Source organism: Camelus ferus, chromosome 2, assembly GCF_009834535.1.
Source record: "Camelus ferus isolate YT-003-E chromosome 2, BCGSAC_Cfer_1.0, whole genome shotgun sequence".
In the NCBI taxonomy this organism is placed as follows: domain Eukaryota; kingdom Metazoa; phylum Chordata; class Mammalia; order Artiodactyla; family Camelidae; genus Camelus; species Camelus ferus.
In genome coordinates, this window is record NC_045697.1 from 98,724,552 (window position 1) to 98,752,169 (window position 27,618).

Below are 27,618 nucleotides of genomic sequence, written 5' to 3' on the forward strand. Positions count from 1 at the left end.
CTGGTATTTTAAGGTGAATTTAAATTTCTATGATACAAACTTGGCACTGTAGTTTTCATTTTTACAAAGTTTTCAATTTGCTACCAAAATCACAGTCTTCCTTTTTTTTTTTGATCAAAACATTTTCCAAAAATTTCAATCAGGTTCTATTTTTTTCATTCAAGTATTAAGTTATCATACTTTTTTCTTGTATTATTGGTTTTCTATTTAGTTATGCTCCTATAATAAAATCAGTTACAATATCTACTTCAAAATATCGTCCTACATAATAGTTTTTTAAGTGTTCTTCCTATTCGTTCCCTCAAGAGGAAAATTATCTCGCCGCTAAACTTGTAGCTTCAGACTGGAAAACTCTCCAAACTCAAAAAAACACATGTATCTTCCTGCCACTTGCATTATCTACTGTGAATCAAGTACCATTCCAGACTATAGTCACGAAGCCTTTATGAAGTGTAAAGCTAGCTGTTCTGATGAAAAGAATTGATGACCACTTCACATGGGGTTTGCTGGCACTGTTGTCATCACTGCTCCAAAGAGCAAGGTAACTTCCAATCCCTCAGCTCAATGAAAAGTAAAACTGGAGAAAGAACAGCTTTAAGCTCAAAAAAGCTAACAGTCCTAGGGAGTGCTACTGGGCCTCAGTAAGCAGAAAGGCATCAAATACACAGCACTTTTTTTTTTCACAGCACTTTTAATCATGAGACTTTGCTACATTTGTAGAAATGTATCTGAATTATGAAGAATTTTTATAAGGACTATAAACCAAGCATAAAAAATTTTTTCCATTAACTGATGAAGATAAATTTTAATGTTTATTATTATAAAACTGCCACCTTCTGGTAAAAAAGCAAAAACAAAAAAACCCCTCTATTTTCTTTATGGTCAATGGCAAAAATGAAAAGGTTTCTCCAAGAATTACATATACTAATCCCCAATTAAACATACAGGTATCTCACCACAGACATAGTGAAATATCAAAATTTCTAAGACAAAAGAGAAGGAGAATCTGATAGACTATTCCAAAGATGCTTTTGACCTAAGAAAAAAGAAATCATACTGCTCCCCCGATGCTAATCAAAAGAAACTCTTAATCTACTACAGAATGAGATTACTGTATTTCTTGAATTAAAAAAAAAAAATTGTATACTAGCCTACTGACTTTTACAAGTAGTAACTAGTCAATATTTCCACTTCCAGAAAAACATGACAAAAAGTTTCATTATTATTGGCCTATAATTTTGTCCTTAAGGTCCATGATATGAGATTCTACTTCAAAGAATTATAATGTAGAACTTCTTATATGTATATGTAAATTCTCTTAAACAAGAGATGTTTCACTGGTTTCCAAGCTCTACTAAACAGCATTAAAGAGGTTTTTCGGTGTATTATTCATCTAGGTAATAGTAATGTTGACACTTACAAAATGAGAACGTTATAAATAATGAACATTTTATGAGATGTCTACCTGTTTCCACATTCTCGGTTTCAACTTCTTGTTCTTCTGCCACATCTTGCATCATATAAGTCTCATCATCATAAACCAGAACCTGGGCTGCATAGCCCTGCTCTAATCTGGCACTTGGAACTGGCTCCACAATCACTGCTGGATATTCAGAAACCTTTTCACTTTCCTATAAGAGCAAATTTAAAAAACAATCAACCTCTTCATTCACAAATTCTAGATTCACTTATAAATCCTTGAGTTCATATAGTCTCAAGGAGTCCACACGTTTCATGTTTTATAAATATGAATGTAAAAACTAAAACAAGGGATGAAAAGGGCTAACTTTAATAATCCTTTCAAGTCTCAAAAAGTGAGACATACATTAAACATTTTAAATAATCAGGGCTTTAGGATTAAGATGGCAAATTAAAAACATGCATATATTTTCACTCTCATGAAAGCCCACTAAAATGCAATAAAAAAACTTTAGACATAAACTGATAAGAAGAGATAAGAGCAACAAAAGAGAAGAGATAAGAGCAACAAAATCTTGGAAGACTGAAAGTGGATGGATGAATATTATTAAGTGGTTTAGCAGACCCAGGAAAGCCAAATCATAGCCTGGCAGCAAAAAAATAAATGAGACACAACACACTTTACACTGGAGAATCCACAGAAGGCAATACCAATTACTTCTGGAAATAGAGGAGCAGCAGGTGGTGGAGAAAGAAGGGGGAGGGAGGGGATTAAAACAAGGAAGATTCCATTAAAGTTGTTTGAAAAGCACTTTTTATTCCTAGACCTCCTCCCTCTTCCATGATGCTAGGCAACCGGCCCTTCCCCACCTCAGCAGAAGACTGGAGAGTTACTTTCTGGAGAGAGAAAAACAAGAGCATCTTTGAGGTATACAGGCACATTTGCTAATATCAGTACTGTACCAAAAACAGAGTTTCCAATTAACTTTTCAGTCCTTCAATTTTAATCATGAGCAGACAACCGAGTATTATCTGGGCATTCTGTCATCCAAGGAAAAGCTGCTGACACAAAGCATATCATATACATGCATACACACATACGTATTTATATTCCTCAAAGAGATAACAGAAGACATATCTATAAAACAAGAAGAGAATACAATTTAATAAAGAACGTTAAAAAATAAAGAGTTCTTAGAAATTAAAAACACAATAGCTGAAATGAAGAAACAGTGGCTTGGAGGATAAAACTGAAGCAGTCTTCCAGGAACCAGAAAAAAAGATACAGGAGAGAAAAGAGGACACTATTCAAAACTAGTACAGGAGGTCCAATATCAAATAATAGAAGTTCCAGAAAGAGAAAACGGGGGGTTGAGGGGGAGGTTGGAAAGAAATGAAGGAATTCCAGAAAAATTTCCAGACTCAAAGGATATGAGCTGCCCATTTAAAAGGACCTACCAAGTGTTCAGTATAAACAAATTAAGGATGAGACCTACACTGAGGCACACCATGGTGAAATGTCACAATACTGAGCACAAAAAGATTCTATACAATTCTTGAAAGAAAATACAGGTCACAAACAAAGAATCAGAACTCAGACTTCAGTCATCTCAACAGTCATACTGGAAGGAAGAGGACACTGGGGCCATTTCTTCAAAATTATAAAGGAAAATTATTTCCAACCTGCAATTCTTCATCCAAATCATCTTATCAAAGAAGAATAAAGACATTTTCTCAGACATGAAAGATTTCAAAACATTTATCTTCTATGTATCTTTTCTCAAGAAGCAACTGGAGAGTGTATTCCATTTTTTTAAAAAGTATATTTTTAATAAAGACAACAACTTAGGATACCCAACAAGGGAGAGAGACAATGGTAATCTTAGGAGGAATGGACTGTGAAGAGATTACAAGATGCCAGATGTCCCCTGGATTTAAAGGGTAACTAGTTCAATTGGAGCAATGTGACCCCTGATACAGCATGAGAAACTGTCATCATCAAGATAACCACTGACATTGTTCCTAAAGGCAGAATGCCCAGATAAGCCTATTCTAGATATTTACTCATATTTGGCTTGCCTTAATGTACCTACTCACTCCACCTTGCCTTGCTACCTGCTCAGCTAAGAACACTCCTTTTCACCTCCCAGATGTGTTCCGCTTTGATCTGTCTTAAGTGTTGGAAGACCGCAAAGAGCTTAGAAACCAAAAATAAAGAACAACACTCTTTCCACTGTGACCAGATACCTGCTGAACAAACCTGCAATACTAGGTCCATACTGGACACTGCCAGATACCTAACCAAGACAGCCCTGTGTTTCCAAAATAACTCATTATATTGCTTACAGATTACTCAAGTAGAAACCCTTGAAGCTCAGTGAAACTGATGCCAGGCTAGTCAGTCTGTTTCCTGGAAGCCTTCATCTAACTATGGTAGTGCTGCCTTTCCTAATTCAGCTTAGTACAACTATTCATTGTTTCAAAGTAAACAATGTGTTGTTTAGGAATATATCCACAAACAATAAAACTATAAAGAAAAGTAAAGGAATGAGAACACGTAAGTCAAGATAATGGCACCTCTGGAGACAGGGGTGGGGATATAAGGTGGGGCACACTTAAGTATTCTCAAATACTGGTAATTTCTATTTTTTAACCGGAGTGATAGGTTACACATCCTCTTACTATTCTTAAATTGAAATATATATATATATTTTTTATATACTCTTCATTTTGTATGAAACATTGCATAACATTTTAAGATAAATTACAGAGATACAGTGAATTTTAAAAAAGAAAGTACATGTTGAATATTAACATTGAATTTGCTATTCTGTATAAGGCAAAAAATGTGAGTCAAACTTTTTAATGTTAAAAAAAAAATCTTTCCCACAAACTGGATGTGCTGACAATGGACTCTTCATGCTTCTTGATCAGCTTTATAACTACAGCCTACAGGCAGCACCACCTAGCTATACAACAGCTGTTAATGAGAAGCATGGGATACAGAAAGAGTGATGAGGTCTCCACTCATCAGAAACTCAGAAAGCAACATTATAAGCACCTTTGAACTAGTATTGGTCCAAGCAATGAATATTTTCTTTATATATAACCCAAGAAATTTTTAACTTTTTATTCTTTTAAAATCTAACAGTATATTTAATAATAACATTAATCTGAGATTATTTTTTATTGTGAATTCCCCACTCCCACTGTACCAGTAGGAAATAAATCTAATTTGCTGAACTATGAAATACTTGATGACTAGAATTCTGTATAAGGCCAATTCCTTTATCTATACTCTCCTCCCCACCAACAAGGATTCTCCTCCCAACTCTTCTATCTCATACATCTTAGGTGGGTTTCATCCTATTTTAATATTTCTGTAGTTCCTTGCCTTTAACCATAAAAAAGCAAAACTTTTTTATTAAAAAAATTCAACTCCTCTTTCTTTCAAATGAACTCTAGATCTTTGCTTCTTAAGCCTCTATACAATTCTCAAAAAGATAATCCAACTCCTTGACTCTCTATCTACATATACTTATATTCTAGTCTACCACCTCACTGAAACTATTCTCTCAAAATGTCAATAAGGGTCAAATTCTCTTTCAGTTTTCATACCTTTTGTGCAGACTCTAATACACTGACCATCACCTCATTTAAAAAATTCTTTCATCGTTTTTGTTCCCTTTCTACCACTCTGCTTTTAAGCATCTCCTGACTCTTTTTCTATTCCCAGTGACTTAAATACAGCCACATTACTAAGGTTCTATGCTCGGCATCTCCTTTCTTTTTACTCTATACTCTCTTCCCAGGCATGTCCACCCATTTTTATGGTTTCAAACAACAACTCTAAACTAATTATTACTAAATATTTGTCTTCCACTCTGACTCATGTCCTGAACTCCAGAACCAAATTTTAAACTACCAACCAAACATCACTACAAGAATATTCAGCCAATACTTCAAACTTAACGTGCCTAAATGGAATAAATTATCAACATCTCTCCCTGTTCCCCCAACCCTTTGTTCTTCCTTAAACCTCAATTTATTCACACTCAATAAAGAGGTTATAAGAATATTCATACTTCACAAAGGCCCTTAAAAATCAAATATCACAAAGTACTTAGCACAGTGTCTAGCACAGAAGTACTCAATTAGTGATATCTATCATTATATTGTAACAGTCACAGTATTCAAACCTACTACTTGCTCCCAACTTTGGAGGACATTTTTTCACACTACAATCAGAATTATTTATATTACTTCTCTGTACAAAAAGCTTTCACGAGTCCCCTTTTGTCTAAAAGGAAAGGTGAACATACTTAAGTGTTTTTTTTTAGCACTCTGTGAAATATAACTCTCAACCTAGCTGTTAAGGGTTGAATTGTGTCCTTCAAAAGATGTTGAAATCCTGACCTCCAAAATCTGTGAATCTGAGCTGATATGGAAATAGAGCCTTTGCAGATGATCCAGTTAAAATGAGATCATTAGGATGAGCCCTAATCCAATATGACCGTGTCTTTATAAAAAGGGGAAATCTGGACACAGAAAGACACATACAGTGGGAAGATACTGTAAAGACACAGGGAGAACAACATCCACAAGCCAAAGAACACCTGAAACTACCAAAAGCTAGGAGAGAAGCATGGAAGAGATTCTCTCCCCCAGCTCTCAGAACCAACCCTGTCAAAGCTTGATTTCAAACTTCTAGTCTCCAGAACTGATACAGTAAACATCTACTGTTTAAGCCATCAGTTTATGGTACTTTATTACAGCAGCCCCAATAAACTAATATACCACTTTTGTAGCCTTTTTTCCTACATTACATCTCTCAGCTGTCTGATTATTTGCTTTGCTCCTATTTCTCAAAAGTAAAAGCTTCCCTGACTTTTGCTTGTGTTCATTTTGTAGCCTGAAATTACCTTCCATTGCTTGTACAAATCTTTTTCACTCACTAAGGGCCAAGTTCCAGGAGTCTTCTATAATCCCCCAATCTGAGTCAATTTTCCCATCCCAAGTACTTCTAGAACAAGTTGTTTGACTATAATTACCACTGTGCATTATCCTGTATTATAATTACCTGTTTACATAGCCAACTCCTTGACAAGACAGTAAGATGATTGGGAGCAAGAGTCCACATCTTAGTCAATTTTTATATCCTCCTCAACAACATGCACTTCATATAAACTGAATTGGCATTTAAGTATTTGTAGCTTGGTTCAAAGAATGATAAAGCTTAATGAATTTTAATATTAACATACATTCATAAATTCAACATTTGCTAATCGATGATGGCAAGTAACTTCATGAGTTTTTTTCCTGTCAAATGATAGGGACCAGAGGCTACTGCATACAGATAGGCAGATAATTACTGCTTTGTGCTGTACAGAGGAGTTAGCTATTTTTACTGGAGAAAGGGTGGAAAATAAAAGAATTAGGAGTCTTTGTTTTATAATAATATAGTAAAAACTTACACAACTTCTAGGTCATTTTATTCAGGATCACTATACTCTTGCTCAAGTCTTCAAAATATGCAGTAATTAAAATGCATGAAATCTAGATTCAGCAGGTCTTGGTACAACCTACCTAGTTCTCCATAAGAGAAGGTTGTCACACTTAGCAAATAAAAACACAAGATACCCAGTTAAATTTAAATTTCAGATAAATAATAAATAATAAGTATAAGAATGCCCATGCAATATTTGGGACATACTTAGAAAGTTATTTGTTGTTTATTTGAAATTCAAATTTAACTGGACAGCCTATATTTTATCTGGCAATCCTACCATAAGCACTTGTAGTACTCAGAAACTTCCTTTCAAGGAGAGCAATGCTTAAAGAGGCAAGACAAACGCAATACGGCAGTGTTCACCTATGAAATACTTTTATAATGCACTCAAGTCACTGCTCTCCAGATACCAAGTTTCCAAAGACAAATATACCATAAAATGGCTGAAGGCAGTGATACTGTAATCCTTTTATCACTCTATGTTAGAAATACACTGAAAGACATGAAATTCAGGAATACATTAAAAATACAGACTTTTGTTTCTCATTTTTTCTTTTGTGATAGAGTAAGGTCACCTTCAAAGCCTTACCAAAAATGAAACAGAGTGTGGTAGGCACTGGAGGACTAATCGCCCCCCAACTGTTTACCCCCAGAAGCCGTTTCAAATAAATATGTCACTAAAATAAAAACAGTGTGCTTGCTAAGCACAGTTTTAAGACAAGTTCCCTAACCAAGATGTTCATAATGAAAAGAAGGAAAATATATTCATCAGAAATGGACTGAATATTTATGCATTTTTTTCATTTTAAAATAACAAATGAACAATGACAAAAAAAAAATAAAAACACCCAAACAAACCCTTAAAGTATATAGGAGTAATTTAAAAAGAAATACCATTTGCATAATAGAAAACTTGTTGGATAATCTATCTCAACAGATAAATCTTACTTATTTTTAATCAACTTTACCTAGGTATATTTATATAAATGAAATGTATCCATTTTAAGTATACAGTTCTATGGATTTCCACAAATGTAGACATCCTTGTAACTAGCACCACAATCAAGAAACAGAATACTCCTATCACCCCAGGATGCTCCCTTGTACCCCCTAAACCAGTCAAATTCTCACAGCCACCATCATATCACCACCTACTCCCCCACCATCCACCTACATGAGCAACCACCAATCTCTTTATTCCTATAAGTATACCTTTTCTAAAATTTCATATATATGAATTCAGCAGGTTGTGCTCTTTCGTATCTGAGTTCTTTAAAGTAGCAAAATCCTAAGATTTATACAAGCCGTTGCATGCATCTGTAGTTCATTTCTTTGTATTGCTGAGAATTCCACTATATGGATAGACTTGTCTTTATATGGCTGTAAATGCTCCTATTAACGTCCTGCTATCCTCGTCCCTTCCTTTCCACTCCATATTTACCTACAAATCAGATTACCAGATCATATGGTAATTGTACATTTAATTTTAAAAGAAATGTCAAATTATTTTCCAAAGTGGTTACATTCCCACTAGCAATGTATGAGAGTTCCAGTTGTTCTACATCCTCCCCAAACATGCTATCACTCTGCAATTTTTGCCATTCTGTGTAAGCATACAAGTATCTCCTTGAGTTTTGACTTTGCATTTCCCTGATGGCTAATAATGGGCATTTTTAAGTGTGTTCATCAGCCATTCACATATTTATCTGTTCAAATTTCTTTCCCATTTTAATGGATTATCTCTAACTTATTATTATATATAATCCAAATATAAGTCCTTTTATATATTCTGAATATAGGTATATGTATTATAAATTTTTTTTTCCAATCTTTGGTTTGCCTTTCCATTTTCTTAATGGGTTGTTTTTTAAAGAGTAGAAGCTTTTAATTTAAATGAAGTTCAATTCATTTTTTCTTTTAAAGCTCATGTTTTTTGTGTTCAATTACCTATTTTAAGGTTGAGAAAATACTGGTTTTTTCCAAAAATTTCATTTGAACATTTAATTCTATAATCAATTTTGAGTTAGTCATTGTGTACAATGTGAGAAAGGATCACAGTTCATTTATTTGCTTATGAATATCCACTTGTTCCACCGTCATCTATTAAAAACTCTATCCTTTCTCCACTGAATTACATTCACACCGTTATCGAAAATCAATCAGATTTATGTGGGTCTGTGATTTCCACTAAACTACAAGTCTGTCAGTATACTAACACCACACTGTCTCAATTACTGGATCTTTATAGTAAGTCTTTAAAACAGGTGAGCCCTCCAACTTTGCTCTTAGCACCATAAGTCTTCCAATCCATACACGTGGTATATCTCTTCATTTATTCAGGTCTTTAATTCATTGCTTTAATTCATTGCTGATTTATTCAGTGCTTTGTAGTTTTCCATGTACAGATTGCTTATTTCATTAAACTTAACCTTTTGGTATTTTGCTGCTGTTAAATAGTCTTGCTTTTTAAATTTCATTTTCAATTGCATTTTCCTAGAATATGTAAATACAATGATTTTTACATATTCCCCTATCCTACATTTATTTTTTAGTTCTAACAGTTGTGTAGATGTCTTAGTAATTTCTATGCACACAATTATATCATTTAGAAATAAAGACAGTTTTATTTCTTATTTTCCAATCTGTAAGTCTTTTATTTCTCTTGCCCTGTAGCAACGCTGCCAGCGTGATGTTGAATAGAAGTGGTTACAGCAGACATCCTTGCTTTGCTATCAACCTTAAAGGGAAAACATTTAGCCTTTCACCAGTAAGTGTGATGCTGACGTGGGTTTTTCAAATGACGCACTTACCAAGTTGAGGAAGTTGCCCTTTATTACTAGTTTAGGGAATCTGTATAATAGGTTTTGAAGTTTGGCAAATGGGCTTTCTATGGCTACTGAAAGGATCACATGATTTTTGCTTTTTCCTTTGTTAATATGGTGAATTACAATGATTGATTTAACCTACCTTCTTGGGATAAATAAACCCCAGTTGAGACATATGATCCCTTTTATATGCTGCTGGATTTGACTGCTAGTATCTTATCAAGAATGTTTCTTTTCTATGTTCGTGAATATTGGTTTGTAGTTTTCTTTTCCTTATTTTTTCACATGTTTTTTTCTGTTCTCTCCTCTCATTCTGAGACTCCAATTACATTATGTCAGACAACTTGATATTGTGCCACAGGAAACCAAGTCTCTATTCTTTTTTTTTCCCCCGGTTTTTCTGTGTGCTTCATAATGTAGTTTTTATTACCCACTTCAAATTCACTTGTCTTTTCTTCTGCAATACCTATTTTTAATCCTATGCAGTGAATTTTTCTTTTCAGATCATATATATTTCATGTCTAAAAGTTTTATTGGGGGGGAGGTTATAGCTCAAATGGTAGAGTGCATGCTTAGCATGCATGAGGTCCTGAGTTCAATCTCATTATTTCCTCTAAGAATAAATAAATAAGTAAATCTAATTAAATCCTCCCCTCTGAAAAAAAGTTTCATTTTGTTCTTTTGTATCTTTTATGCCTCTACTCTCAGGTTCATGCTTTCTTTTAAGTTCTTGAGCATATTTATAACAGCTCTCTTGAAATCTAATTTCATCATATTATTTGTATTTCTATTTTCACTGACAATTTTTTTCTCCAAGTTACATAATGATTGTATTATTCCTGCTTCCTTGCATTTAACATGAATGGGTATTACATACGTAAATTTTACATTGTTGGGTACAATTTACACATTGTTGTCTTATTTTAATAATGTTTATTATGACAGTTATATTATGGATCAGCTTTCAAAGTCTATTTTCAAAACTTTCTAGAGCAAGTTTGGACTACCCTTTATTCTAGGGCTAGTTTAGCTCTACTGTAAGACAAGTCCCCTCTGGAGTCTCTACTGAATGCCCTGGACACTTAACAAGGACTCTCTAACTGGGTGGAACTCTAATACGTCCCAGCCCTGGGTGAACTCTGTAGATTATTTTCTGTAAATTATTGAGTTTATACCTTTCTGGTCATTCTTTGCCTGGCTTCTTAGAATTTCACACTACACTTGGGCAGCTCTTTTAACTAAAGACTATGGGACTCCAAGGCTGAGTTTTTTATATTCTTTCTCTGACCAGCTTCTTCCTCTCAAATACTCTTGAGTCCTCAAAGTGGTTCCATTAGCCTCTCCAATTCCAAAGTCTGTTTCCTCAATTCAGTGAGACCATGACACTCTGCTTGGATTCCTCCTTCTCTCACTGTGGTTCAGAAAGGGCTCCAAGAAATAAGTCAGTACAGTCACTTCTCTTTCCTCAGGAAGCACAGTCTTGTGCTGCCCATTGTCCAACTGTCTTGGTCCATTCGTGCTGCTGTAACAAAATACCAGACTACAAGGCCCTCTTCCAGGTCAGATTTCTTGTTGAATCCTCACATGGTAGAAGGGGCAAGGGATCTCTCTGAAGCCTTTTATAAAAGCACTAATCCCATTCATAAGGGTTCTTCCCTCATGACCTAATTCCTCCCAAAGGCCCTATTACTTGACACCATCATCTTTGGAGATTAGGATTCAACATATGAATTTTGAAGGGTCACAAACCTTCAGACCATAGCACCAATGTTTCCAAACTATGGTTTCATATGTTTTGTTCGTTTTCCTAGTTATTTACAGTGGGAGTATAAATCTGGTCTCAGTTACTCCATCACAATCGAAAGTGAAAGAATTCCCAATCTTATTTGTCTGGAAGAAGATGCCCTCTAAAACTTCCATTCATTTTGTTTTTGAAAATAATACTTAAATCCTTTTTCATTTTTTTCTGCATTAATTCCCCATTTCTATGAGACCTACTTACATTTCCTATTCAAAAGCTGCTCTGGCTATTCCTACATGTTTACTCTTCCATACAATCTTTAGGCCAATATAATCAGTTTCCCCCAAACTTGCCCTAATATTTGATAGAGATAGAATTAAATATATGGATTAATTGGAGGAAATTGACATCTTCCACAATATTGACCCTCCCCATTTCTCTTATTCAAGTACAAAGTTTATCTTTGTTTATTAAAGTCTACTTCAGTATCATTAATTTTCTTCAAACAAGTCCTACATATTTTTTACATGTATTCCTCACTACCTTATATTTTTTGTTAATTTTCTGAAAGAGATCCTATTTTCCATGATCTCTTCTAACCAGTTTTCTTACAAAAGAAAGTTAAATATTTTAAATGTTAATTTTGTACTCAAACTCTTATTAATTCTAATGGCTTTTCATGGATTCCTTTTGGTTTTCCCAGGTAGAGAATCATATTATCTGCAAATAATAATTTGGTCTTCTTCATAATATTTACATATTTTATCTTGCATGATTACAGGAAAATATTAAATAATAGTAATGGCAGTGCCCAATCTGACCTTCTTTTCAATTTTAAAGGAAATTCTCCAGTCATTCACCAGTAAACAGGGTTCTGGCTTGATTTGTAACAGTTTTTTTTTTAAATAATGTTAAGGAAATATACATCCAAATTTATATTACTTAAGTTTTTATCAGGACAGACACTGAATTTCATAAAATCCTATTTCATTAAGTATTTTATCCCTACTAACATATCATATGTCATATTAGTAGGAACATGTATTACATTAATGGTTTTCTTAATATTGAATTATCTTTGTGTATCTAAATCCTATTTGGTAAATGGATTTTTTAATATATGACTACATTTTATAAATTTATTACTATTTTATGATTTTTGTATTTACAATCCTTAGTAAGATTGTAGTTTACTCTTTTTGGTATCTTTGTCAGAAATAGAATTTTTCTAATTTTATAAAATGCATTACTTTTATAATCAGGAATAAAATTATAAAAAATAAAGCCTAAAAATCACTAATGGACTCTCCAAATGCCCACCACTTTTTAAATATTTATTTTTTCCTTCAGATTCTGGAGCTATGGTAATAAACTCCTGACAGGTCACTTTTTTCCACCCCACCCTACATTTTATAGTATAGGTATTATAGGTATGTATTATAAATTTATTCCTAAATAGTTACTTTTAGACAAAATTCTCTTTCAAATACCACTATCCCCAAAACTCCCTTTGAAAATTAGAAGGTATTTCAGATACTAGTGGTTTTCTTCCTTCTAGGAATTCTCTTCCCCAAATGTTTCTATAGCCCAACCCCTTACTTTATTTAGATCTAAACTAAAATGCCACCTCTTCAGAGAAGCCTTCTCTGTCCACCCTAATTAAAATATCCCTACTATCTCTCCACTCATCTCCAGCCCTGATTTATTCTTCATAGCCATTCTGAAATACTTTATCCACAGTGTCTAGAGAAATATCTGACACACAGTAAACGGTCAATTAATATTTGTTGCAGGAAGAAATGAAAGAGGGTAACCACATGGTATAATTTGAAGAAAAAGTCCTCAAGAATAGTTTCCTCCTTTCTGGTGCCACACTACCTAAAATTCCTGTGACCACCTTATAAGGCTACCAAATAAATCATTAGTCAATAATGCTTTAGTAAAATTATTTCACTTATCAGATTCTTTCTTCCAAAATAATCAGTTTTTCAAGCCATGAACTCTTAGGGTTGCATACAAATGAAGGAAAATATAGAATCTTCCAGAAACAAACTGTTACACTCTTTTTTCCCATAATAGCAGTATCCAATCAGCACAAGGTAAATATACTCTGCCTACTGTTCGTAGCAGCTCCCTCTACAGAATTAAAAACCGAAAGAGTAAAACCATGGGACAAAAGAGAAAGCACTTGAAGAAGCAATCATTGGTCTGGGTGATGTAGGAGGCAATGGAAGTCCCCTAAAGTCCCTCATTTCTTTGGTGAATCATACCTGGAAGTGATCATGCGGAAAGTGAATCTTTAAGGAAAAAGTAGAAATCGATTGAGAATAAAGCATGTCCTTTAGCTGTGGGCTTCTCTTAATGGACTTTGAACCAGTTTTAGATTCAAATACAACAGGAACATTTAAGTTATCAAGCCTATTGAAAACAAAGGAAAAGTACCTTCACTTTACCCCCTTCCCACTGAATTTACCATAGCCATCTTTGAAGACTGAACAGACACCAAGCAAGCAAGAAAAAGAATCCAAACTCCAGAACACAAAACCTGACGTCCTAACTCATTTCTCAGCCGTGTCACTATACCACTGTGTTGGTACTAAGTACCAGTAACAGCAGTGTCTTTCAAAGAATACAGAAAAAATAGGTTTTTTAAGTACAACAAACTCTCCATCTTCCCATCTTATCTCTGACCAAATATTTGTCCATTATTGTGCAGCATTATTATATTTTAATTTAGATTCTTCCCAATATTCAGTCTTCACTGAATGGTGGGAACAGAAGCCAGGCCCTGTGGAAGTTCATATATTTCTGGTACTGTTATTTTTCTACTCCCATCTCTTATTCTTTACTGTTCTCAATAACAAGAAAATAACCAAATATGCTAATGATGTAAAATTCTTCAAGTAAAAAATTTCAAAAACTGAATTTCTTTTCTGATTTATAAATTACCTAAATTCTTAAGTATATAATATATGATTAAAATATGATGAATTTCCAGGCTGAATTAGATGTAAAAACAAAGATAACAATTAAAGGAGATACAAAATTCTAAATGAAAATGAATGAGGGGCGGGTATAGCTCAGTAGTAGAGTGCATGCTCAGCACGACAAGTTCCTGGGTTCAATCCCCAGTACCACCATTAAAAATAAGTAAATAAATAAAACATAAATTAAAATGAATCTTATTTAGTTATTTAGGTACAGCATATAACTATGCACTCTAAAATCCCAAACAACGGATTTTATCAAGATTTTCAATCTCTCTCTCAACTAATACTACCACACTCTTTCTTTCAATATTTTCCTCCTGGTTCAATCCAATCAACATATGCATGTTCCAACAACTCAAGCAACTCAGACCCAGCAATACCTTCCCTCAACCTTCTATTACCTATGTATAGTAATAAACCTCATGGACACATGACATACATGTACAGTTTCATGCACTGTACATTTCTACTCTCAAATACCTGTTTCCCATTAAATTCAAAATTACTTCATGCATTGACTTCTATGAATAAAACAGAAATGAAATATATTAGATGCCTAACCTCTTGATTTTCTACTCCATTGCTGGAAAGCTCCAAAATAGAACCTCCACTGTGAACCACTGCTGATGTCATTGTTTATTCCCTGAGGAAGCTTCAAACGCTATTAATCAATGTAATTAAAGGTTCATGGATGATTGCCAGTATTACAGGTTTGCATTATCATGTTTTAAAAGTCAACAGAAGTGGAGTAGAGTAGATATCCAGAAATCCAGTCTTCTAAAGATGATTAACCAGAAAGCCTAAAAAAGGGAAGAATTTGAAAAGTTATTAAAACTACACAAGGAGGATATAAAACAACATATTTTGCAATCTAATTTTTAACATTTTTGTAAACTAAGAAAAAGAAGATAGGCCTATACAGCCCTGCGTCAAAAGAGGGCACTAATGAGCATTCTGCTTAGAACTGTCAAGTTCTTGAACAATTTGAAATAAGATTACAATCTGAAATAATGTTCTGTTGCACATGAATGACCTTATTATATTTATATTCTAAGACATAAAATGTTGTAACCTTCTCTCTTGATGAAGATATACTGTTATTCCTGAAATATTTTGGTAAAAATTCCTGACATTTAAACAATTTTTTATGCACTGAAAACATTAAATGTGCGGGACAGTGACAACTTCTAAAATCATTCGTCTCTAACAAATTAGAAGATTTATTGGTTTGTAAATATTTCATTCTTCTTTGGCTCATTTGGTTTGTTTATTTGAATAATTAATTAGAATTCTCTTTTGGTTATGGTAGCAATCATTTTGTGTTCACATTTTGAATATTCTATAAGGTCTGTAAAACAGATTAATTTGAGTTATACTTTCAAAAACAGTAGTTTGAAAATAAGGTAGTAAAATGACTTAGAATGCCTTTCATATTACTTTATCACTCTTTCCTCAATTTTTTTGCCATTGGTTCAAAATGCAATGTAGCAAGTGATTTCAGTAAACGTAATTCAAGCTTTTCCCCCAGTAGAGATGAGTGTCATTATGTACATCATCTAGATTTATACATTAGATTATTTCTAGAAAGTTACATTTTATTTTATTTTGTGTATGTTAAATATTTCATAGAGAAATTAGAGATTTATTTCTAATAGTATTTTTTAATATAAAAATTAAAGAATGTAGAAGATGTAAGTATATTTAAAGAGAAAAGAATATACATTTCTAATTAATCATTCCATTAATACTGTGTCCTATATTAAGTTTGAACACTGGTACCATACAGATATAGAAATAAAATAATACAGAATTTTCATAAACTGCTATAATAAAAAGAAATACCTGGGGAAAAGAGCAGAAATTTCACCTCACTATCTAAGACGCATCAGTACTACTAGTCTCTTTTTGATCTTATCAACAGAAAATGGGATAAGATGTATTTGGATCTTAAGAATGAAAATTAAGAAAAATCCACAATCCCATCACACTAAAGCTCACTATTATCATATTAGGAAACAACTATTTTCAATTTCTGATTTCTAATCATATAGATAATAATAGCAGAAATAAATTTTACTTACAGTTTGAATGTTAAGTAGTCTAAGCATCTTTCACTATTTTCACAACTTGGCAAGAGCTAAAATATAGACCAGCAGTTCTCTGGAACTACTAGTGGGGGGAAAAAGATAGTATTAATATAATTCTATTAAAAAATATTTTGCCCAAAGTAGGTGTGATTCAGACAGTATACACTTATTACAACAAACCATCTCCAAAGCTTGATGGCACACATTATGTAATGAACATATAAAGAAATTATTCCTAGGCTATTGAGGAATCAGCAGCTTTTTTCAAACTTGAAATTTTAAGTCACTACTAAATAACAATTACTGAGTAAGGACAGAGCCCAAGACATATAGCCCATGCCCCATATTATGGGTTATATTTCAATCAACCAACAGGATTTTAACAAGTGGCTGCAGGCATAACCCCAGAACCCCAGGAGTATAAAATCAAGTTTAAAAAGACTAACCCAAACAACTATTATAAAACAATATTAATGATATATTATTGCCTGTTAACTCTCCTGCTACTCAACTTTCTGCCCTCTCACCCTCCAAACTTGGCATCCATATACATCCAGACCTCCTAAGCCTCTTCAAATAGCCCTCCACCTTTCTAAAGCTAATCTGTTGACCTATGCACTGAATCTAAGGTCTTGTTCCATCAATTATTCCCTCTTTTCCCTTAATTCTCTTACTTAACATTGAGTCTTTTCCCTCAACATCTAAACATTTACAGATTCTCTCATCTTAAACATGACTCCTCCATGATCCTGCATACATACCCCTTCAGCTTACTGCTCTAGTTCCTTCCTTTATTGGGTAAGACTCTACAAAAAAAATCTTTCATATGCTGTCTCCACTTCCTAATTTCTCAGGTACTCCTTCTATGGAAGTTAGGCATCCATCACCACCAAATGAAATTTTTACTAAATTCTTCTTATCAAATCCAATGCATACATTTCTGTCTTCATAGGACTTAACATCTCTGAAGCATTTGACAGCGCTGATCACTCCCTCCTTGAAACTCTATCTTCAAATTTATCTTCTCCCTCGCTAGCTACTCCTTTTCAATTCCCTCTTGGAGGCCCACTCCTAATTTTCAAGGAACTTGAAGAGTACAAATGTAAGCCCATATACTGTATGTCTAAATAGTTTAAAATTATAAACCAACCTAACAAAGCAGTAAATTATTATTCTATCCTCCTATCTTGACATACACAGTTTTATAACAACCTAAAAGGCAAAGTTCTGATTTGGAATTCTAAGACTCAAGCTCTACAGGGGCACATGGGCGGACCATACCACCACCCCACCCTGCCCCTTTTTCTTGTCCCACCTTTAGCTCCATTCCATACTACAAGGAACCTCATATACATGCATGTGGACATCCCAGACAACATGTCCAAGCTCTGGCCATAGGACCGCAAACAGCTGCCACTTGGCTATCCTCTAGGCCTATGAAAGCCCATACACATGCTACAGTCAAGAGAGGAGAGAATCAAAGAGTAGACCTGTGAAAAGCCACGTGGACAGGAATTCTGGGATTCAAACACTCATAGCTCAATCTAGAAATGGGTACCAGATGGACTAGTTCCCTTAGCCCCTCAAAATCCTTATCCTATCAGGAGGGCTATGGTTAGAGGAAGGCTAAACGAGGACCTATAAAGCACAAGGCCCAGAGAAAGGTTCTCGCTTGGGTAAGTCTAAGGACAGTGTTACTCTCTGGTCAACTCTTACCCATGTGGGTGTTTCCAGGATCCCATCCCTAGTCCTCTTCTGACTGTTTACACTCTTCTAAGCTTTCTCATGTACTGCCATGGCTTCCCTCAAATCTCTCTTTCAGTCTAATTTATGGGCTCCAGTTTGTCTACTAGACACTTTCTTGCCTCTACTTCCTTGTGAAACTATATAGAGTATAAATAAGTAGTAAGCATCTATTCCAGGATATCCCAGGGACTCCATTAATTAAATCAGTCATTTCACAAATATTAACTGAGCACCTTTTACATGCTAGTTTTCAGTTGCTAGAGATACAGTGGTGAATAAAGCAAAAGTCTTTGTTCTTGTGGATCTTATATTCCACTAGGGTGAGATGAAAATAAGCAAAATATGTATAGCACACATACAGATGGTGATGAAGGCTAAGGAGAGTGAACCAAAAGGAGAGAATATTCAGCAAGGAAGAGGGTTTCAATTTCAAACTGAGTAGTAAGAGAAGAATTCACTGAAAAAGTGACATGAGTGAGAAATGAAAAAAAAGAATGAGTTGTGCCAATGACTAGGGAAAGAGACCTCCAGCCAAAGGAAAGAGAAAATTCAAGATCGTAAGAGGGAATACTCCTGACTAGTTCAAGGATCAGCAAGGAGGCCAATATGGCTGGAGTGAAGTGAGCAAGAAGAAAGAAGATGATGACAGAGAGGTAAGAGGAGGGGATCATGTAGGCCCTCTGTGAGGACTTTTACCCCAGGGAAAAGGAGAGGTTTATGCAGAGAGATGACCTCTTCATTATAAGGATCATTCAGATGTTGGATTGAGAATACACAAGGGGACAAGCACAGAAGCAGAGAGATCAGTTTGGAAGCTACTATAAAGATTAGGTGAGTGGGGAGGGTAACATTCAAGTGGTAGAGCGCATGCTTGGCATGCATGAGGTCCTGGGTTCAATCCTCAGTACCTTCTACAAAAATAAGTAAACCTCCCACCCCACCCCCCAAAAAATTAAGTGATAGTGGCTAGTACTGAGTGGTAGGTTCTGCAGAGAGTGAATAGTGGTCAACTTTCGGGGAAAATTTTTTTCAGGTAAAATGGGCAAAATTTGATAGCAAACTGGATGTGGGGTGTGAATGAAAGAGTCAAGAATGAATCCAGAGAAATCAGTCAGAGTATCCGGACTAGTCATTAAATGGGATCAATAAAAGTGTGAGAGAAAGTCCAGTATGTCCCAAACTAAACTTTTTCTCTGCTATCTCCCCCAAAGTATGCTTCTATTATGTTTAGCTCAGTAAACTACCCTATCACCCACACAAGTTGCCTAAAACAGACGCTAAAGTCATCTGCAACTCCTTCCTCCATCAACACCATCATACTCTTCTCTCTTGACCCTTTCTCTATAATCTCATATCCTCTGCCTTGCTTGAGGTCGTTATTACCATTTCTCTGTATTATTGTTAAGAGCTTCAGAATTTGCCTATTTATCTCTAATCCTCCCTCCCTTCCATTCCATCTACAGCTGCATTATCAGAGTGATCCCAGATAGAATAATGTCAGGCCCCTCTCAAAATTCTTCAGTAGTTCATCATCAACTGCAAGATGAAATCTCAACCTCTTTGCAAGCACACTGATTTTAGGAGGAACAAGCAAGGGGTCTAGGTCTATTTTTCAGAAGTTATAAAATGTTCATTCTGATATGCTCAGGTATGGAAGTCACAAATCTAATCCACACTCACTTGTCTGGCCCATTTTCCCTTATTCCCTCCATCTTAGTTTATACCACAGTTGTTTACAATTGTCTAAATTTTTCTCTCTCTTTTCTTGATTTCCTTACCCTGTTTGCCCATTTGGCCAATCCCTAGCTGTTTTACAGGTCTCAACTCTAAAGCAACCTCATCTCCAAAGGGCTCAATGTCATTTTCTATAATTCTCTTCCCCTAATCCACACTATACACCTCCTTTGTTTCCAGCAAATCATTCACTTGCCACCTCCTATCAACCATATCATGGCCAATATCTATGCCTTTCTTTCAGTGCTCTCTAAACTATTGCTTCTCCTTACCATCTTAATCTTAATTCCTACTGCTTTCCCAATGCACCAAATTATAAATATCTGTGTGTCCAGTTTCTAAAAATCCGTGGTTTATACCACTGAAAACAGTGCCCTTCATACAGGATACACAGTAACGATGTGATGAATACAAGAATAAACAAACATGTTCCAATCAGACAAATATTATCACTGTTCACTACAAAGACCATGCTCATTCCCATGCCTATTCTTTGCTGGTTCCCTTCTCTCACTAGGAATGCCCTCTTTCTTGGTTTTCAAATTCCACTTGTCCCTCATGGACAACTTTTTCCCTATAATAACATCACCTCTTTCCTCTTTCTTACTATACCAGGTCTTTCAATAAGATTTATTTAGCACTTACTACATACCAAATACAGCACTATGCCAGGAACACAAAACTGAAGTGAAGACTCAGCCTTCAAACAGCTTAGAGTCTAGTAAGGAGAAACACATAGAAACAATTACAATAATATAAATGCTATAAAGGAAACTACAGAGTACAGTGGAAATATTTTAAAAAGGAACACCTAAGTCAGCCCTGGGGAGTGGGTATGTTCTAGAAAGACTTCAGAAAGGAAACACCATTTGGTCTAAGACTAGAATAAGGGGTAAAAATTGGTATAACAATAAGAGAAGCAACTAAAATAAGAGGACTGAAAAAAAAAACCTCTGAGAAATGATAGCAAACCTAAGTATCACTCAGAAGTAAATTCAGCTCAGATTATAATTTAGTTGCCTAGAATACAGATCATACTGTCATTAAAAAAGTTTATGTGCATGATTTTATTTGTACAAAGTACAAAAACAAGGAAAACTCCATCTATGATATTAGAAATAAGATACTATATCACAAAAGGCTACTTATCACTAACATATAAGCGATGCTTAAAATAGAGAACAAATCCAAGAGAAAAATATGAAAAATACACAAACACACAATTCACAAGAACAGATATAAAAATAGCCCTTAAACATATGAAAAGATGTTCAAATTTACTCACAGAAAAATGCAAATATTAAAAAACAGATTCCTTTCCTCAGATTGGTGAAAATTAAAATACATAACATTATATTCTGTTGGTAAAACATCTATACATTGCTGGTGGGAATGCAAACTGATACAACACTTTGAGAGGGGAACTTGGCAGTATCTAACAAAACTACATCTGTAGCTACCTTTTTAAAAACAGCTTTACTGAGATATAACTCACATATAATACAGTTCACCAACTTAAAGCATATAATTCAATGGTTTTTAGTATATTAATGAAGTCGGGCAAACATCATCACAATCTAATTTTAGAACATTTTTAGCACCCTCTCCCCCTCAAAAAAACTCATGGCCATTAGCAATCACTCCCCATCCTTCCCCAACCCTTAGTCCTTGGCAACCACTCATCTACTTTCTATCTCTAGAGATTTGCTTGTTCTGGCCATTTCATATAAAGAGAATTTTATAACATATAGTCTTTTGTGACTGGCTTCTTTCACTTAGTACGTTTTCAATATTGATCTGTGCAGTAACATGTATTAGTATTTCAATTCTTTTTAATGTTGAATAATATTCCATTGCATAGATATACCACATTTTACTTATCTGTTCATCAGCTGATGCAAATTTGAGTTGTTTCCCCTTTTTCACTATTATAAATAATTTTGGTATAAAAATTCATGTAAAAGTTTTTGTGTGGACATATGTTTTCTTTTTCTCTTAGGTATACACCTAGGAGTGGAATTCCTGGAACATATAGTAATTCTATGCTTAAGATTTTGAGAAAATGCCAAACTACATCATCTTACATTCTCATCAGCAGTGTACAGAGGTTCTAATTTCTCCACATCCTCATCAACACATGTTGTAGGTAATCTGTTATGCAGCAATAGATAATTAATACATCATCTTGGTAGATGCAATAAAAATCACTTGGTAAATTTAATAATTAAAATAAAAAAGCAGCCAAGACAAGCAGTGGCAAAATATTTAGAACTTTCTCCTTGATGCTGGGAAAAGAACATATACATCTACAATTACCACTTCAATTCAAAACCACACTGGCAATCCTGACCAGTAGAGTTTGATGAAGAAAAATTAAAAGGCAGAAGAAATGGAAAGGACGAAATGAATCATTGTTTGTAGATGACAAGACTCTCTACACAGAAAATCCAAAAGAATCTTCAGATATTAGAAGAGTGTTTGTGAGATGTGTGGATGTAGGTCAATATATAAAAATCAACTGTTTTTCTATATACCAACAACAAACAGAAAATGTAATTTTTAAAAAACTATATCATTTACAGTAACCACCAAAACTATAAGATACCTAAGACTTAATCTAACAAAAGATGTACAAAGACCTTTGTGAAGAAAATGAATAAATCTATTGAAAGAAATTAAAGAAGTCTTATATATATGAAGAGATACCATGTTCTTGGATAGGAAAGCTCAATATCTTAAAGATGTCAATTTCCACCAAATTTCATCTAACAAATTCAATATATTTCCAGTCAAAAATCCCAAAAGGGTTTTACAAAAAACTTGACAAAGGTAGTTAAGGGGGAAAAAAAAGTATGTAAAAGAACAAAGGGCAGAAGTTAGCCAAAACCCTCCTGAGAATAACTGTCCTACCTAGTCTATGGTAATTAGACAATAATTAACAGTGTAGATATAACCCAGTATATCAAAAAGACCCATGCATACTGGAAACTTAATGTAGGAAGAGGAAGTGCTAAAATCAATGAAGGCAGGGAGGGCATAGTTCAGTGTTAAAGCGCATGCCTAGCAAGCATGAGGTTCTGGGTTCAATCCCCAGTATTTCCATATACATACATATATATATATATATATATAAAACCTAATTACCTCCCCACCACCCTGCAAAAAAAAAAAAAAAAAAGACTATTAATATATGATGCTGGGACAAGTGATTATTGACAAAAGACAAAAAATTAAATCACTACCTCTCACCATTCACAAAATGAATTACAGGTGTACTAAAGACCTAAATATATAACTTTTTATCTTCATGAAATCACAGTTAAGGAAAAATTACTAAATAAGACATGGAGAGCAAAAAACCAAAGATTTACTAAACTTGACTACACCAATTTTTTGGTTTAAAATTCTTAACAATAGAAACCAAAAACAAAACTGAAAAATAAAAGTCTGGGAAAAGTAATTCCCCTCCCTCCAAAGAAAAAAGGAATTCCTACTAATTAGTAAGAAATATATATAACCAAAATTCTCATAAAGATCTTAAAATAAATTATATTAAGGCACACATGGGTAAATGTGACGTGAATTCTAGTTCTCATGTTTTAGTTCTCATGTTGAATGATGGACTTGTGTGTATTTATCATATTATTAAAAATAAACAACAGCCATGCTTGGAATAATTATTTAAGTGTATCATGAATCAAGGACTGTAATTCATCTAATTTTGTACAACTGGGGTCCAAAGAAAGAGGTTTAAAACTGATTTTATTAGCTTCCCATCTAAAGTATGAAATTCATTCACCTGAACTCGTTCTTTTTAAATGTCATATAAATTGAGTAATATTTACTAATCCTCTGACAAACTCTCTCTTTTTTTTTTTTTTTACAATTTTCCAGCAGGTTCTGTTAATTTTCTCTGATTTAACTGCTTCTTAATATACCTACTAATTTGTAAGAAAACTGGGGTCACAGTTATCTTATTTGCTACTGCAGCAACTATATCTAAACAACCTAACAGATCAGAAAGAGGAAGGATGATTCTACTTATATGACATTCAAGAAAAGGTAAAACTACAGGGACAGAAAACAGATCAATGGGAAGCAGATGACCTCAAAGGGCACAAGGAACTTCTTGGAGTGATAGCAATAGTCTACATCTTGATTGTGATGGTCACTGCATAATGATACCAATTTGTCTAACATGGAAATTTAAAGATGAATTTCACTATATGTAAATTAAACTTCATTAAACTTGACTTCAAAAGAAGGGGAAGACAATACTGCAAATGAGAATGTAATTAAAGAGATATTCTTATTCAGTATTAACAGCATTATCATCATACTAAGAACTGTAGCTTGTAATCTAAACCTATATATAGTTCAATTCACAACTGGTTCCTGCCTGTGATATCAGAAAAATTCTCCCCCTAAAAAACCTTACTATTCTTAGCCATTTCACTGATAAAAGTAAACCTTTTCAATGTGGAATTCAATTCCAGAAGTATTTCTAATTTATATTTCACTGTCCTATTGAAATTATCAACCAACTTTGACAAGAATTATATATGTCATTTTATAATGCTAATATAGTAACAGTCTCAATAGTCTCAACCATGTATTTTCTAGTTATTGAACCATTTTTATGCCTGTCCCTTCATCCTTACAATAACCCTGTGAAATAGGTATAATTATCCCCTATTACATGAGGACTATTTTAACAGTATGCTTTATAGCTAGTGTGACTAATAGTTAAGAGCTGGTGGCCATTGTATCCCGAGAATACAGCAGGTGCTCAATAAATATTTGTTGAATGGTGGCTTTACCTCTGACTATGTAATCTTGGACACTAACTTATCTCATTAAAAGTTAATATCCTCATCCATAATAAGATAGTAAAACAACTCTGGGAAGTAGGTGTGTTTAGTTCTTTTAATTCTTTATATAAAGTGCCTGGCACACTGTGAGTATTGAATGAATGTTATTTGTTATTATCTCTTTGATAACATCAGTCAGTGCTGCATCATATTGCCAAAGCTTTATATAATAAAGCAGTAACAGAACAGATGATAATACCTAAAACCTAACTGCTCCTCATACAAAACTGAGATGTTTATTCTTATAATCTATTAAACGAAAAATCAGTACATTCTAAAGGGATAAAAAGTAAACTAATGAATTTTTTAAAGAAAGAAGAATTCCCTTGTGAAAATGGAACTAAGTGTAAGGAGTGTATACTTTAGAAATATTTGGGCCCGAAAGTCTGGGCTGGAAATAACTGAGCAGCAAGAAATCATGTCATAGGACTTACTTTAGGGCAAGGTGATTGACGCAGATATTTAAAATTGGATGCAACAAATTTACTGGCTAATAGACATTATATGAAAACTCTTTTAATCTGGAAGAGATTTAGAGCTCCTGGTTTTTTTTTTTTTTTAGAGCTCCTTTTATAGAAAAAGAAATAGGTTGAGGAGGCTAATAGGAAAGTCAGTAAAATGATTTGCCAACCATAAAAACAATTTTGCATTTCAAAGGTCCCTCACCTTGGATAATAGTATCTTAAAATGCTCATTTACTCATGGCCCTGGGTTAGAACACACAGACAAAGACACAGAATGACATATAGATAAGAAGTCAACTTAGATAATTTGTGACTTCATCTAAGTTATGTTTAAGCTATTTTGATGCTTTCCTTGCTAGGCATGTTTTGGTGGGTTTCTTCATCAACCAAAGAACTACAAATGGCCAGGTTCCCATTTGAGGCCTAACCTAACAAATGTTGATTTGTTCAATTTATTTTACTATGGTGAAAATATATGAGGTTAGTATCATCTAAAAACACTCTGAATTATCAAACGTTACAGTTAGTTAAAGAATTGATGAGCAAAGAGAGACCAAGACAAAATCAACCTGACTTGGCTGCCCACAGTTATCACTGGAGCTAAAAATGATATTGCTGCCTAGCTACACTCCTTTAATATTTTTATCTGCCTACTTTCTGTTGCCATTTCACATATGCTCAAATTCTAGGGCAGTAATAAAAAGGGTCAGAATAAGAACATGGGGGAAGAGAGATCACATTTAGCATATCTTAGAATCCAACCTATCTTGAGGATGAAGATAAGCAACAAAGGTCTGATTATTAATTAATAATCCTAAACTTATATGAATATCCATTTCTAGACTTACTCCATGAACTATTAGTAAGAAATATTAAATGGTGGAAATAATTATTTAGCCATGTATATTCTGTGAATAAGCAAATTTCCAAATCAATTAAGAACGAGACAAAACAATACGTACTAGTAAACAGAAACAGACTCACACAGAAAACAAACTTACGGTTACCAGAGAGGAAAAAGGACGGGAAAGGATAAATTGGGAGTTTGGGATTTGCAGATACTAACTACTGTATATAAAATTGATAAACAACAAGTTTATACTGAATAGCACAGGGAACTGTATTCAGTATCTTATAGTAGCCTATAAGGAAAAATATGAAAAGGAATATATGTATGTATATATATGACAGAAACATTATGCTGTACACCAGAATTTGACACATTGGAAATTGACTATACTTCAAAAAAATATATATATATGTATGTGTACTATAAGGTTTGGTTAAGGAAAAAGTGACACTCAAAATCAAGGCTTATGCTCTGATCATTGCTAAAATGTTTGAAAAGTCTCAACTCTGGTCACAATAGCTTCCTGTACATCTAGAAAGAGATACATAAAAGACTTGTTTCAACCAGCTTAAGGTAGTCAAGCAACTCCTTTATAGGAGGCTGAAGCTAGAGGTGATCAGGATATATGGTAGATACCCAGTCATCAAAAAAAGAAAAACTAAAATCTATTTAAGTTTTATTTAACAAAGCAAACTGGAAGAACTTTTCTTCCTGGAGATAAAAATTACCAGCCCAGCAACTGCCATCCTAAAGACCCTAGTACAGAAAGTTCTAAAACCTTCATCAACTTCTTCACTTTTGTAACTTAAAATCAAGCAAAGAACTGCCTTTCACAAGAATCTTTTTAATATTCTGGTTTGACAGGAATATGAATCCGTTAAAGTGAATTTATCCCAGAAGAAAGTCAATAACTAGCTTAGTTTATTTTTCCTTCTTCTTTCAAACAATGAAGGGTAACAGTAGCTATTATTTATAGAGTACTTATTCTGTGCCAGGCATCATTCTAAACTCACTATATGTATTAATCTATTTAATGTTCACAGTCCTACAAAACAGGTATTATCCCCATCTTACATCTGGGGAAACTGAGGCACGGAGAAATTTAAGTAACTTGCCCAAGGTCAAACAACAGGCAAATGATAGAATCAGAATTTGAACCTAAGCAGTCTGACTCCAGAGCCTACGCTCTTAAAGTTTTTTCTGCCTCATGATCATACAAGTGTTTTCAAAATTAAAACTGAAAGAATCATATAGAACCTCTCCCACTCCACCCTGGGAGATTTTTCTACCTATTTCCTTATTGGCTCATCACATGGCTGATACGTAGGCTTAAAATATACTAAATGGGAATTACACATACCTTATCTACATAAGTATACATA

At 34.1% G+C, this 27,618-nt stretch overlaps 1 protein-coding gene across 15 annotated transcripts in view; it reads right to left on the bottom strand.

Annotated features, from left to right (window-relative positions):
* ELF2 (E74 like ETS transcription factor 2) overlaps positions 1-27,618 on the bottom strand; it is an 87,662-nt gene that overhangs the window by 50,888 nt on the left and 9,156 nt on the right. For 6 of the 15 annotated variants that reach the window (XM_032463669.1, XM_032463647.1, XM_032463666.1 and 3 more), the window contains exons 2-4: positions 16,566-16,653; positions 15,046-15,284; positions 1,466-1,631 (exon numbers count right to left, since the gene is read on the bottom strand). The exons of 1 other annotated variant lie outside the window; for it this stretch is intronic. In XM_032463669.1, the coding sequence (XP_032319560.1) occupies positions 1,466-1,631; positions 15,046-15,117 (238 nt within the window). In that variant the 5' untranslated portion in view covers positions 15,118-15,284; positions 16,566-16,653. Of the gene's footprint in view, positions 1-1,465; positions 1,632-15,045; positions 15,285-16,565; positions 16,654-20,703; positions 20,770-27,618 lie in introns of those variants that run through there. 8 more of the 15 variants (XM_032463617.1, XM_032463620.1, XM_032463719.1 and 5 more) reach the window with 5 other exon arrangements.